The sequence below is a fragment of the Cebidichthys violaceus genome, unplaced genomic scaffold, assembly GCF_023349555.1.
Source record: "Cebidichthys violaceus isolate CVI_PGR_0920_01 unplaced genomic scaffold, fCebVio1.0.p SCAF_41, whole genome shotgun sequence".
NCBI classification, from domain to species: domain Eukaryota; kingdom Metazoa; phylum Chordata; class Actinopteri; order Perciformes; family Stichaeidae; genus Cebidichthys; species Cebidichthys violaceus.
The window spans coordinates 323,978-338,262 of record NW_027176606.1 but is presented as its reverse complement, the minus strand read 5'-3'; the positions used below and the strand labels follow the sequence as shown (position 1 = coordinate 338,262).

General features: G+C 45.4%; 1 protein-coding gene across 2 annotated transcripts in view; it reads right to left on the bottom strand.

Annotated features, from left to right (window-relative positions):
• svep1 (sushi, von Willebrand factor type A, EGF and pentraxin domain containing 1) overlaps window positions 1-13,773 on the bottom strand; it is a 75,139-nt gene extending 61,366 nt beyond the window's left edge. For both annotated transcript variants that reach the window (XM_068728342.1, XM_068728343.1), the window contains exon 1: window positions 12,405-13,773. In XM_068728342.1, the coding sequence (XP_068584443.1) occupies window positions 12,405-12,941 (537 nt within the window). In that variant the 5' untranslated portion in view covers window positions 12,942-13,773. The remainder of the gene's footprint in view (window positions 1-12,404) is intronic.
• Window positions 13,774-14,285: the final 512 nt, after the last annotated feature.

The following is a 14,285-nucleotide window of genomic DNA, read 5'->3' as shown; positions in this document are numbered from 1 at the left end:
GACTTGGCCCTCGTTGATAACTTATATTAGACCTCACAGCTTCGAGAGGGAGCGCAAGCTGGGAGGTCATTTGAAGAGGAGGACACATTTTGGGATCGCATGGATTCGGTAAAAAGCTCTAAACCTCGCCATAAATCACGAGCAAAGCGGCGCATACGACGTTGTCGCAAAGCTAAAATACCAATACAAATATTCTGTTGCTGGGGAAACACCTGCATTTAAGTGTTTGGATACCCTGAACTGAAACAGATTATCTGTGTCTGCTCAGCTGGATGATTCGTATCAGGTCCTGGCGGACGGGGTTTCTTGCCAACACAAAGCATTTCAAACATGAGCTAATTAAAGCCGAGGCGAGCGCATATTTTGTCTCTATACTCGGTTAATTACCTGGAACAAGCTTTGTTACCGAGGCAGAAAACACAACTAATCGATCCAGGAACTAAAATCTTACACAATCAGACGTGGGGAATGTGAAATAAAACCACATTAAGCAAAACAAACAAAGACAAAAGGATGTCGGCATATTTGTGGGTACCCATACATGCACCAACTACCTACTTATGGTAATTATGACTAACGGAGACGTACAGACGGTCAGAAAAAAACACGAACACACTCACTCACCAAAGAAAACAACTCGATGGAATCTGGCACTTTCAAACGCTACCCTCCACACAGCAAGTGGTTTACTAATAGACCTCCGCGCCTAAGCCCATAAAAACATGTTATTTAGTGTGCCACCACTGGCTCTTTCAAATAGTTTTGGTTTCTTCAGGTGCCAATGGATGACGTTTTTGGTAAATCCTAATCTGAAGATGCCAAAGTAAATCCTCATGCTTAAAGAGTTTGTGTGATTTGTGTGCCTAATCACAAAGACGTGGACTTAACCCCGTTTTATGAGAGCGCAGCAGCGTTTCAGAGGCATGATTTGTACTGTGGCAACGAGATGAAAAGTTCAAGTGCGCTCAGCAAACGCAGTTAGTTCCTTTTATTGAAAATGCATGTTCCTCATTGAGTGTCAGAGGCCGACCGATGCATCGGCACGGCAGATGTTCTGAACTCTTTTTAGCCGATGATGTCACGGTGGAGCAGAAACACAACTGGGGGATGGACCCAAACGCAGGTAGACACGACCAGCAGAAGGATGATAAATGAGCGAGTTTAATAAAGAAATATCCAAAACTCACTCAGCAGGTGAGTCCAAAACTGAGTGAATGACATACATAGAACATTTTGGATCTATCTAGATTCATTCCATACACGATACGTTCTGATCCACTAAAGTTAGGCACGATACGAGATGAATAAATCCCCGTCTCCGTTATCTCCGCCGCCATCTTGGCCGTAAAGGAGCCAAGAGGGACAGTTAAGTGAGACACAACTCGTCTTTGTTTGGGAGGGGAGAGGGAGACACACTCTACTGAGAGCACTGTATTAATCTAAAACTGGGTAAACTGCATCTCCTGGGGAAGATCATGTCAACTCTCAAACATACTTTTAAAAGAATCATGGATCCCACAGCTCGGTCGCCTTGTGAAAACACCATTTTTCCAGTGAGATCAAGAAACCACATTTTTCATAATGATATTCATCGTTAATGTGGCATTAAAGCCACCAAAGCAGTGACAGTCACTGCTGACGCCTCCCTAACCCTGACCCCGCCGACAGCGTGTTATTCCCCACCCCCTCACCATTCATTTATCGCTTTCTCACACACTCACACACACACACACACACCTTCATAAAGCTGGTGTCAGCAGCGCCTATCAATCGCTGAGCAGTATTTTAAGTGAGCAGGAATGTGTGTGTGTGTGTGTGTGTGTGTGTGTGTGTGTGTATATATAGGTGTGTGCGTGTTTATATGTGAATGCACGCTCAGCGGAAAGAACAGAGTGTTAGGTTAAGTGTGTGAGCACGATGTGTGTAGGAAAGTGTGTGTTCACAAGCGTGTGTAGGGGTGTGTGTGTGTGTGTGTGTGTGTGTGTGTGTTGGTAAAGCTGCAGATATTTTCTTTTTGCATCCACCAGTGAAGTTAAATCTAATGTTGCATAAACTGCATATGAGATGCATTTCCATCATTGAACGACGCGATGCAAAGTGCCAGGTAGGTAGAAACTGCTCCTGCAGCTTTTTTGTCGACTGAACGTTGACGGGACAAAAAAAAAAAAAAAAAAGTCAACCAAGCATTAGAGTTTAAAAGTTAATGAAATGAAACTTTAGCGAGAGTGAGAGTGTTTGTGTGTGATTCATGTTTGCCCAACAGGGACCGAAGTGGTGAAATCCGCCCTCAGACTCCCCACTTTGTGGATCAGATTTTTTTTTATGGCAGGATTTACGCTCCTCCTCACTGCAGTCATTAAAAGTAAAAACCTCATCTCGGGGGAAGAATTAACTAAAGGGGTAACGCGCAAAAACGGTGACGGATGCGTGCGCTCGATGGAGAAAGGTCTGAAGTTACATTTGTGTCCGTCGAGGGGATTTGCTGATATCTGTGTTTTACAGAGCCGGGAAGTGTGAAGATCGGCCTCTCCGGCCTCCCGTGCTGAGCTCATTCCAACCTCTCGTTTCTCCAAAACCAGTGAGAGAAAGGTGCAGAGGACAACTGGGACTTAAGTAGCGAGAGTTCTTTTGGGCCAGGGTTGAAAGTCGAGGTGGTGGGCGGTTACTTCCCCTCTGATTCCTGACGTACATTGGAGAACAAGAATGCAAAATACCTCGAGGTAAAAGCAACGAACGTAGAATCATTTTTGTGAAATATTCACCATTTCCTCTTCCTCTGTCACACGTTCATTAAAAGTGTAATTTCTCATGTACGGTGAAAACACTGAAAGATGTCACACTGTGACTGTGATAAGCATCCACATCCACAGAGCCACAGTCATTTCCACTGAGAATTTGAGTGTCGGGGGTGTGGAGAGAGCTGAAGGATCTGGGTATTTTCCATCGTCAAGCTTACAAATAAACTGTTGTTTCTCTGGTTTAGAGTTAAAGATCACATCTGTATCCCTTTCCACGCACAAAACACCTGTAATCTACTGATACATAAATCTGATATACTTGGTAATAAAACATATCGGATTCGAGATCAGTGTATATATACACATTTGCATAAGCTTTGCACACACACACACATACACTCCCCGTTGTTTCCACTGGCCTCAGTCATCTCATCTTATTCTCTAATTCTTTCACTAACTGGAGTCGCTGGTTTTGGCTGGAGAGAAAGCCCAGTTATTTGACCGCAGCAGCTTTTGCCCCAAGGCCAAGTGGGACACTCTCCACAACATCCAAACCAGCGCATACTGACTGTATACACTGACGTCTACTGAAGAAGAAGAAGAAGAAGAAGAAAAAAAAACGGCTGGAGCATTTCCTCGAGGCAAGGGAAATTAGGCGCGAGGGAGAAGTGGAGACAAACTGCAAACAGAGAGAAGGAGAGAGACAGATGGACGGACTTCCTGGTGTTCAGGAAAAGTGAGGCGGTGAAAAGCAGACGGTGATTGGAACAGCAGTCGAGCAGACAGAGGCTACCGTCTCAGCAGCTTTTGCTGAAGCCAAACACTTAATCAGTAATTAGTGCAGTAATTTACAACCTTAGCAAAGTCTACAACAGCTAAACAGAAAACCATCTGACAGAACACAGACGGCAAAACTTTTCAAGCTGTCTTAATTTTCTACAATCACACATAGAACTTCAAATGAAGTTGGATTCAAATCCTCTGCATACAGTTAAGATCCATTCAAATCCAGCAATGGCTCTGCTTAAAGCCGCTTCAGGATCTGCCCATCAGTGTGCACTCACTAACGCAGGCTGATGACTCCTAGAGGAGGTACACATGTGTGCTTATCCACCGCCCAAAGAGTAAATTGGTAAAAAAGGAGTTGTGTGAAACCTAATCGAAAGCAGCTTGTTTTCTGAATGGTTTAACAGATCAACACCAGGATTTGTCTTGGCAATGAGACGGATGTGAAAACTGAACTTGGGTTTTCCTAAATTTCAGTGCTTCCTGAAGGGGGTAAGATGGCTGATTTCCTTAAAAAAAAAAAAAAAAAAAAGAGGAAGGATATGAAGGATAAAGTCTGCAGTTGAAGGACGTATCCTGCCAAGTCTACGGCTGCTGCAGTGAATGCAGACGGGACCAGGATGCTCCGAGAGTTGTTGGAGGAAACTAGTGACCTCGGGTTGGGATGTGAAAAAAGTCTCACAAAGCTAAATTTAATGGGGTTTTTTTCCTAATGAGATATCCATATATTGTTGGTTGACAAAATGTCTCGTTCACAAGATAACCAGCATTTGCGAGAACTGTTTAATTACTTCCATAATATACGTTTGTCTGAGTCTAACTGGAAAGATAAGACTCTGCAGCATTCCTCGTTGAGACCACTTTAATAACATCTTCGTTATCATCCGGTACTCCGACAGGTTGCACGTATTGTTTAACCGCGTTCCGCCTCTTTTGGGGGTTTTTTACCGCCGCCACACGTATCGCCATGACCGCTGACCTCGGCCGACCTTTCAGCGTGCATATCTCCACCACAGCGAGCCGTCCGTCAACACTGCTCAGCAGAGAGGTGACAGTCGGGGATCTCAAAGGGTCCTACGTTATCAAAGGCTGGCGGAGAACAGAGGTATCAGTTGAAACACATCTGTTGACCGTGTCTCCATGAATACAACTATCCTAGATGCTCCGAACAAAAGACATTTCAATAGTTTGATGAAAAACATGTATATTCATGAAGCGTTCGTGCCTCGCACAGTGATTGAAATCAGATCATGGTTGGATTTCTGCATCTTATTGCTTTTCGGTCTGAGGTCAGCTTTGCACGTTTGTGCGAGACAATGGTGAAGGAGGAGGCCTCGGGGTGCTTCTAGACGTTCAGAGGTCGGAAAGTAGGCTCCCTGTTTCTGGAAAATATTTGGTGTCCATTTCAGAGAGGAGGGCAGGGGGGTGAGCGGAGCGTGACGAGAGATGGAAAAAAAAAAAAGAGCGCACAGCCCACCGTTAAGTAATGAAGGCATTTTGAAGTCATGGCTGGTTAGTTATGCAAACATCTATCTTTAAAACGGCAATAACTGACAAATTACTGACACAGCAGTTACGGAGCAACTTCATAATTTATTTGGAGTTTTGTTTCTGGTGAACATGCAAATGTAAGTCCAACATTCACCGTCTTTTAGCTCTGATGTTGGTCTCTACCGACTCCTGAGGGAAATATCTTGCTCTTAAGTTGTTAAACGCTCCTCTATGTTTACCAGCGAGACGCCAGCTGCGTCTGTCTGCCGTCTGGTGCTGGGCAGGTAGTGTAAAAGTGGGCTTTTACAGCTTGTGTGACTAACCTAAAGATATTTAATTTACTATCATGAAAGACAAAGAAAAGCTGTTCAAATATTCCTATTTGAACAGCTTGAGAAATGATTTAACCAAAATATTTTTGCACGAGTAGTTGATCTGAAAAAAAAAAGAAAACCTCTTTAAAGCTCACTTTTCCAAACAGAAGTATCGATGATGACGGAATGGGGGGAAAAAATAGCTTTGCGAAAGCATCGTGTGAGAAAAATGTGCTTCAGTGAAGCATATTTGAGGTTGATGGACAAAGTTGCGAGAGAAGAGAATGGAGAATATTCTGTCAGAAGGAATCAGTGTGAGGAGGCCCAGAACCCGAGACTAAAGCATTTCTTCCTCCTAAACCCAGGACACACACACACACACACACAGTAGTGTTGAGTCTATGGTCTCCATCACCATGACAGTGTAAACTACACCCCGAGCCAATCAGGTAACCCAGTAAAGTGTGTGTAAGGAGAGGTCTTGGTGCACTATTCCAAAATACGATCATTTTGAGAAAAGAAGTTACTCCAATTACAAAATGATTTCAAGGCTTGAGGGTAAAGCGTGTTATGTTATTATGTCAGGAGTTGTGTTAAGATATCTGCTTACAAAAACATTACATTTGAAATGCATCAACTGACGCTGGGGTAGCACAACCAATAGCCTATGTAATGAGATCCGTTATACATCCAGCCATTATACAACTAAATGTTTAAGAACAAGTTTAAGAGGAAACAGAAATACAAGAACCAAATGTTGTTAACCAAAAGTTAGACATCTCAGCTTTGAGAGCAGAACTGCTCCTCTCACCACTTATCTTGTTTCTGGACGAAAAAGCAATGTGCGGCATTTCAAATCCTCAATTTACTGCCCTGATAACAATAATTTCACAGATATATGAGGTGCTACAAACAGTAATGGTAGGGGCCCAGATCCCACTGCAGACGCTGCACAAGTTTTAAATCTGTTGCCTGGTGTCGGTGGACGTTCCTGTCTGGCCTCTCTGTCTTATCAGGGCCGTTCTGGCTGGTAGGTGAAGCAGCCTGTCTGCTCCATCCTTCTGTGTCATTCAACCCCGACGGAGACCCTCCGACACTGAGGAGGAGCAGGAGGAGGCGGAGGGGGTAGGCAGAGAGGGAAGGAGCAGACGGACTGAGGGGGAGGAAATGATTAAGGGTGAGATGGCGGGAAGTGGCAGTTACACAGACAGGAAACAGAGACTTCTCTTATCCTCTTATCAGGGCTTCAGGGACCGGATCAAAGAGATGCACCTTGCTTTCATTTGTTGCAGTGGCCACTTGTTTGCATCAGCTCTCTCACTATAACTGTAGTAGTCTTCTCTCTCTCTTTAGAGTCCTACACTCCTATTTTAGGGAGGTTTAAAAGGGGATAAAGTTCATTCTCTTGGTGGAAAAGCTCTCCGTGTTATCTCCCTACAGTGTCACTGCCCTGCAATCTTATTCTGTAGTTTCTGTTGAGTTTAGCTCGAATTTAGTGCTGGTGAGAATTCACCGGCTTGGTTAAAATTTCCCCTGTGACCGAGCCAAGAGAATTAAGGAATGCTCCAGTAAGCAAATGTATTTTCTAGAAATGAAAAGGCCGCTGAAAATCAGCCGGCGTGGACAAAAAAAAACGTCCAGTGCTCAGGTGATGGATGGTGTTCATTTCCCACCTTAATTTGCTGCACTCCGCATCTCATCATCGGTTATTCAGAAAGTCAGGCAAAGGCTCTGACCCTCAAACAGCAGCATCAAATGCAAGTGTGTGTGTGTGTGTGTGTGTGTGTGTGTGTGTGTGTGTGTTAGTGTGCGTGTGGCACTTCAGACAGGCCAAGAATGCACATGATCTTTACTGCACGTCTCCGCAGGCCAAATATAAGCAACTTGCACATGCCTCATTTAATCTAATAGACAAGGTTTTGAAAAACAATACCGCATATTTGGGCTGTAATGCGTCAAAGCTGACAGTGATGTTCTCCTGCCTGTCTACGCTGCTGGGGAGGTCTGAGGCTCCGGACGGGAGCGTGATTGAAAGGCATGGAAATGCGAGAAACCGGAGAAACGGGAGAAACGGTCTCCGACCCGTTGAGAACGAGACAGGGCCTTCGATATTTGTCTCGCCTATTGCGGTCTGGCAAAGCTCAACAAAGAAAGGCATCGTATCAAGTAGAGCTGTATGGAGTGTGATTGACAAGCATTCTCCTTCTCCGAAACATCAACTTGGACTAAACTTTGTACATCTCACTGGACAAATGTGGGCTGCGGTTCAAGTTTTCCAACTGGAAAAAATAATAAATGGAGGCTAACTGGAAGAGCTGCCAAATTTCTGCGCAACTATCCAGCAAAATGTGTTTCAGAATAATATGAGGCGATGACTATAGAGCTTGTAGTTGCAATAAACTTTATTTTTACATCTAAGATAAATGCACATACATTCTCATGCACGCACTCCTGTTTACAGTCTTATAATGTGACCTCTGAGTTATATAAGGACAACCGTGTAAAGACATGCTGCTGGTCCATAAACTGTGTTTGTGAATAATGAGTGTGTGTGTGTGATCATTGGAGGAATCAGAGGACATTAACTCACCTGCAGATTCCAGTATGAGAAACCCAATGTCTGGCTGAGCAGAACGCTCCTTTTATTAAGTGGCTAACGCCTGTAAACTACACTACTGTAAAGTCTGACTTGAACCAGGCTGAGCCTAACCAACAGTCAGGTAAAACCATTACTGTGAATAAGCACCAGAAAGAGCCACATTCTTTCTGTCAATTCCCCGACCCAGGGCTCTTCTCCCCCCCCCCCCCCCCCCCCCCCCCCCCTCCTCTTTCTTCCACTTTTTTTTCCTCTCATTCTTCCATCTTTCTCCCACTGCTCTTCACACGCTGCCCATCTGTCTGCGTCTTATGCAACTGCGAAGGCCGACTTACACAGTGAAGCCGCCAAGTCCAGTTTAGTGGTCGGGGCTCCTTTGCCAAAGCCGGGCCTGCCTGCAGAGAGGGGGGGGGGGGGGGGGGGGGGGGGGGGTATCTGGCAACGCACGGCAACGCATGGCAACCCAGAGGCGAATCTTCCGGATGAAGACAAATGATGAGTAAGAAAACAAGTGATGACGGATTTTTTTTTAACTGGCTTATACAGATACAGCCCTTTCTGTGCCTGCATTTTTATTGCCGACACTTGAATCCAAAGCAAGCTATAACAAACGCAACAATGGAAAAAGCCATAATTCCTGGATCAACAAGATTACCAGCTACCAATAGAATAAAATGAAGGGCCTTGAGACATATTCCCTTGAAGATATTTGGTCACGCAAAAGGCAAATGCATGGAAAATAAATTAAACAAAAGCTAAAAAAGAGCAGGAAAACAGATTGACTTTTTCAGGGCAATTACAGTAAGTAGAGAGGAAGGGACTAGGATTCAGTTTTGGAGGAGGTGATGTGAACTACTTCTGTCTCAGGTACAGGTCAGGGGTTATTCCTCAGAGGCCTGAAAGCCGTTGACTGAAAGTCATCAATCAGTCATGAAAGTGCTGGAAAAGTACAGTGAGTGATGTCATCAGCTACCAGGTCATCGTGTCAGACGCGAGGCTGAGGAGAGACAGATCCTAAAAACAAAATGAGGCATGGTGAATCATCATGACAAAGTGCCGCAGTCCTTAATAATCTCCTAGAGGAGGACATTCATCCTCATCTACAGTATTTCAAACACACGGACACAGAAGGATGAGCTGGTTTACGTCAGTAGAGTAAAGAGGAGAGGAGGCTTCAGTACGTTTTTTTCTGAGTGCTGAATTTGTATCCGGACCTCCTTGCCTTGCGTATGCTCCGAACAAATTGCTTGACAGATCGTCTAACAGTGTCTGAAACCCCCTTCCCAAGTGGAATCTAGGGAGCTGCATCCGACTAGTCTTGGTGTTTTCCGAAAACAGTCAGAGACTTTACGCAGCGATCGTTACGCGGAGGTGTGAAAAGAGCGCAGGGCTCGTCTCCCAAGCCCTCTTTTGTCATTCTTCTGTCACATTTCAAGAGTAAACCAGCAGTGAAAAACCACGAATGCCCTCAAGGAAAGTCTTAATTTCGACAATTAATTGCATCTCACCGCTTTCCTGACTTCTTGCCACGCCATTCCAAACCGCTACAAACACTTCTGCGTTTAGATGTGGTCGGAAAAACACTTTGTACAACAAATGACATCATCGTGAGAGGGAGCTAGAGAATGGCGAAGTGACATATTTGGCTATAACAAGCCTAGATTACCTCATTTGACTCACTATACGTATATAAACACAAATGTGTTTAGTGTTCAGTATATTCTCATGTAAATGTACCTAAACTAAGTGGAAATATCAGAATCAGAATCCCCTTTGGAACCACACATTGACGCTTTAACTTAGTGTATGAAGTATTAGGTGAAAAGAGAGACAGCAGACGGATGGACAGACAGATAGCAGAGACACAGAGTGAGACGGAGATGAAGAGCGCTGGAGGAGAGCCCTGTCTCTACATGCACGGCTGGTGGAAAAATGTCTCTCTTAATGGATCCCAGCTTTCTACAGCACTTAGAACAGCCAAGACCAGCCAAAGGAATAAAATATGGCATTATTATTATTATACTGCAATTATCAATTATCCTCTCTCTCTCTCTCTCTCTCTCTTACTTTCGAACACAGATGCACACGTTGACACACACACACACACACACACACACACACACACACACACACACACACACACACACACACACACACACACACACACACACACACACACACACACACACACACACACACACACACACACACACTTTTTCCCTTGAATCCTAGGATTGATACACAAACACATGGCGGCACGTGTACGGGCAGAAATACAAATTATATGCACTCTCACACGCACACCGCAAAAATTCCCAATTTGACACAGTGAGACAGTCGCCCTACGGTTCAGTCGGTACGCGATGACAGGCGGATATGTGCTTTGTAGATTAGTGTTAGCAGACCCATCCTTTACGCGGCTAATGGAAAGAGACGACAAACGCTCCTTTTTTCTCTTTCCAGTCAGATTCAGACAGACGATAAAAAAAAAAAAAAAAAAAATTTAAAAACGCAGAGATCCCGCGATAAATCACGGACAGGCCTGCTTTTTTTTTTCTTCTATTTTTTTAAACATCGCTTCCTCGATCATGTGAAGACACAGTAAACGTCAGACTGAATCCATCAGGTGTGGGGTGGCTTCTGGAGCACCGGTCTGTATCTGCTAGGCTCATCTATCTTTCCAAAAAAAAGGGTCTCAGCTCTGTGTAGGCTGCACCAAGCACTCCCATTACTCATACCTCTCCAGGCAGCCTATACGGACTCTCACCGCGCAGACGCCGCGCTGCAAAGAAACACAGCAGTGTTTGTTGGCCATGACAAGCGAAACACAGAATGAAATGTAATCTTTCATTTTAATCAGACTTCGAATCAATAGCGATGTTGGCAAGCCAACTTAAGAGCCTGAGCAGCAATGCAAGCTCCTTTTCTTTTTCTCCCCAAAGCCATCTTCGGCTGATTTAGACTACATCACTTGATGAATCACCCAAAAACATTCTCAGTGTTTGTGAACAATGATAAAAGGCACTGAAGTTCCCCCAGAAAGCCTTTTTTCTGGGTATTGTTGTGGTCTTTAGCGGCTGGGATGCAGCCAGCGGTCTCCTTATCAGCACTTAACTGAGGAGGGCGAGCTGAAAACCTGTCCTGAGGGCCAAGCTTTCAGCACTAAGCTGGAGGATACATACGGTCCAAGGCAATTAGCTTTGAACAGGGATGGACTGGAGGGTAAACCTGTCACAGCTCAGCTTACCTTTGTAAAACTAGGCTGACATCTACGGTGCATTAATGGAAAGTTAGTGCGGTAGCATCAAGGTGCTACGGGTTTGAGAGTGATCATTTTCTGAATAACTGATGGTTTTAGTCAACTTTTGTTTTCAACACTTATACACTTCGCTATTTGGACATCCATCAACTGTTTCATCACATGATTGTACTCGTGTCAATGAGTTTCTCTGACTTCAGTGCACCCAGTCTCTTACATCTACTCTGTGTTCTTGTCACCAAGCCATGACGTTAGCCATCTGTCCTTCCAACAACTATCAGCAGACTGCAAAAATAACAAGAAGTAGCTTAATAGGCTGCCGAGTTTCCACATTTGCAGACCCCAAAAGCACCTGAATCTGGTCTTGTGTGTAATTCAACATGATGCTCACAAAGCTCCTAAGTGAAGGCAGATCTGAGGCATGAGCCGAGGTGTGTGTGTTTATACAGGAACAGCCCCTATACCACCAACACAGCTTTTACAGCTGGGCTGTTTGGACTTGACGGATGAACTGTGCCATATGTCCTCGGTATTTGTGTGTGTGTGTGTGTGTGTGTGTGTGTGTGTGTGCACGTGGTTGGGTGTCAGGCAGCTCCAATCAACAAACCATAAACAAGCTAACATTTTGACCCCTTGTAATCCCGCAAAACCGCCAAATCCCCGCCTCCAAAACAAACAGCCAGACGACCGGTGATGCTTCTGTTTAAGAGACAAATGTGTCCGGAACAATGGCATTAACACGATTCACAAACCATTTCTCCACTTTACTTGCATGTATGCGTCTTGCTCTTTGTTCCACTTTTCTAGAACCTATTGCTCCAGTGTTACACGAGTCTGCACATCACTCTTAATGGTGTTTTTATGACTGGAAACTCCTGAACAATTAGCCGGCGAGCGGCTTCCCCTCTGGTGTGTAATTTAGAGGAGGCAGGAGCAGCAAGAGCAAGGACACGCAGGGCCTCATTAACAGCCTTACCAAGCCACAATCACACAGCAGGCTGCAGACACACACACACACACACACACACACACACACACACACACACAGACACTGAGCTGTCTCACATACAGAAGAGGTTTATGAAAAGCAAACTCAGGCTCATTAATAAGAGCCAAGCGAACGAGCAGAATTCTCGTGAAGGCACCTGCATGCACATTTAGGCACACAAACACGCCTCACTGACATCAAGGTTCTCTCTCTGTCTTTAGGGCTGACTCACCGCTGCCCTCTGGAAGGCTCCCTTGGTGTAGGTGCCGCCTCCTCTGTAGTTGATAGCCGGGATCTCCTGGTTGAACAGGGAACACTTGTGCTGGTGGGACTTCGGCGCCGAGATGTGGTCCACCCTCGTCACCACGTGGGTCTTGGACGAGAAGGTGACCAACGCCACCCGCGTGTCCTCGGGGGCGACAGGAAAGTCGGACAGCATCTTGCGTACGAACCTCAGCTCGCTCAGGAAGTTATTTGCCCCGACGCTGGACGACTCGTCCACCAGGAAGACCAGGTCCAAGCAGGAGCTTTTCTCTCGCAGCTCTCGGACATTTCGCTTGAACGCCTGGCCGAGGCGCTCCACTTTGCGCTCGGCGCTCTCCGACAGGTTGCCGGATGACGAGGAGGAGGTTAAGGGCGGCATCTGCCTGGACCGGCGGGACTGCGGCTGGGGTTGGGATTGTTGGGCTGTGGTCCATACATCCAGGATGCACAAGACCAAAAGGCAAGAAGTCCATGATGGTGTTAAAGAGTACCTTTGAGAAAACATAGTGACAGTCAGCACAACACCTGCAGAAAAAGAAGAAAAAAAAAAAAAAAGACAACGTGGGTCCTCTTCTCAGGAGGAATTCAGTGAATTTAAATATTTCCTATGCCTGTGTCAGCATCCAGGAACATGGCAGACAGCAACAGTTCAGTGCAGAGTTCCTCAAAAGCATTGCTGAATGAAGATGAAGATTCTTCTCTTGTGATTCAAAATGTGCCTCCGTCCATCTGCTTCTCTTTCTCTCTCTCTTTCTCTCTCTCTCTCTCTCTCTCTCTCTCCAGTGGAAGAAAACTCCAGTCCGGTCCGGTCTGGAAAAATGTTTAAGCTTGCTTGCTCGCAAGGTATCTGCCTGCCGGTCTACAAAAATGAAATCTGTGTCTCTGGCTTTCTCCTTGCTTTGAGCTCAGTCTGTGTATTTAAATGTATTGCTTGTTGAGAGTCTATAAATCTGTATGTTCTTTCTCTCTCTCCCTCTTCCTGCCACTTCTGTCTGCAAGTCAATCTTTCAGTGCATCAGATCCAAGCCTCTTCAATCTTCTTCGGTACTGGTGCGCTGCCCCTCAGGCTCCTGTTTTCCTACGTGACGCTCCTGCCTGCACCGTCAGCCAAGCACTGAGCGCTCGTTCCCCTCTTCTCCCCAAATCATTAAAAAAAAAAAAAAAAAAAAAAAAAAAACACACGGTGGAGGAGGACGGAGGAAAGAAAGTTGAGAGACAGAGAGAGGCTGAGGGGAGAAAAAGGGGGCAGTCCAGTCGTGGCCGTGAAGTCCTGTTTTTTTTTTTTCCTTCATCTCTCCTCCTCCTTTTCTCTCACCTCCCCCTCTCTCCCTATCTCTTGTGTCTCTCACCCTCCCCCTACTCCCCCCCCCCCCCCCTCTCCTCTTCTCTCTCTCTCGTCCTGACAGTGAAGTGAGGTTCGATGTCAGTGCAGCGCCTCGCCTGTCAACTTGTCAACGGTCCCAAAAAAAAAAAAAAAACCCCCTTCAGCTTCAGCCAATGTGATTGATCAGCTCCACATGTCCACATGACGATGAGAGGTGGGATGAAGGGAGGAGAGGGGCAAAAAGATTTGAGATTTAAGAAGTAACAGAGTTTGGCAGAGTTAGGAGGAAGGTCTCAAATTTTTCGATCTGTCCTTCAGAGTTAGGAAGTAGTTTAAGTCTGCTCTGGACACGTGCTTTGTCAAATCATCACTCTGTTAGCAGCTATCATTTCCTCTCCCTCCTCAACTCTCCTTCTCCTTGTGTATCTTGGTCAAGAAATGAAAACATGAGGGAAGTATTTCTTCCTTCACAGGGATTAACACTAACACACACACACACACACACACACACACACACACACACAC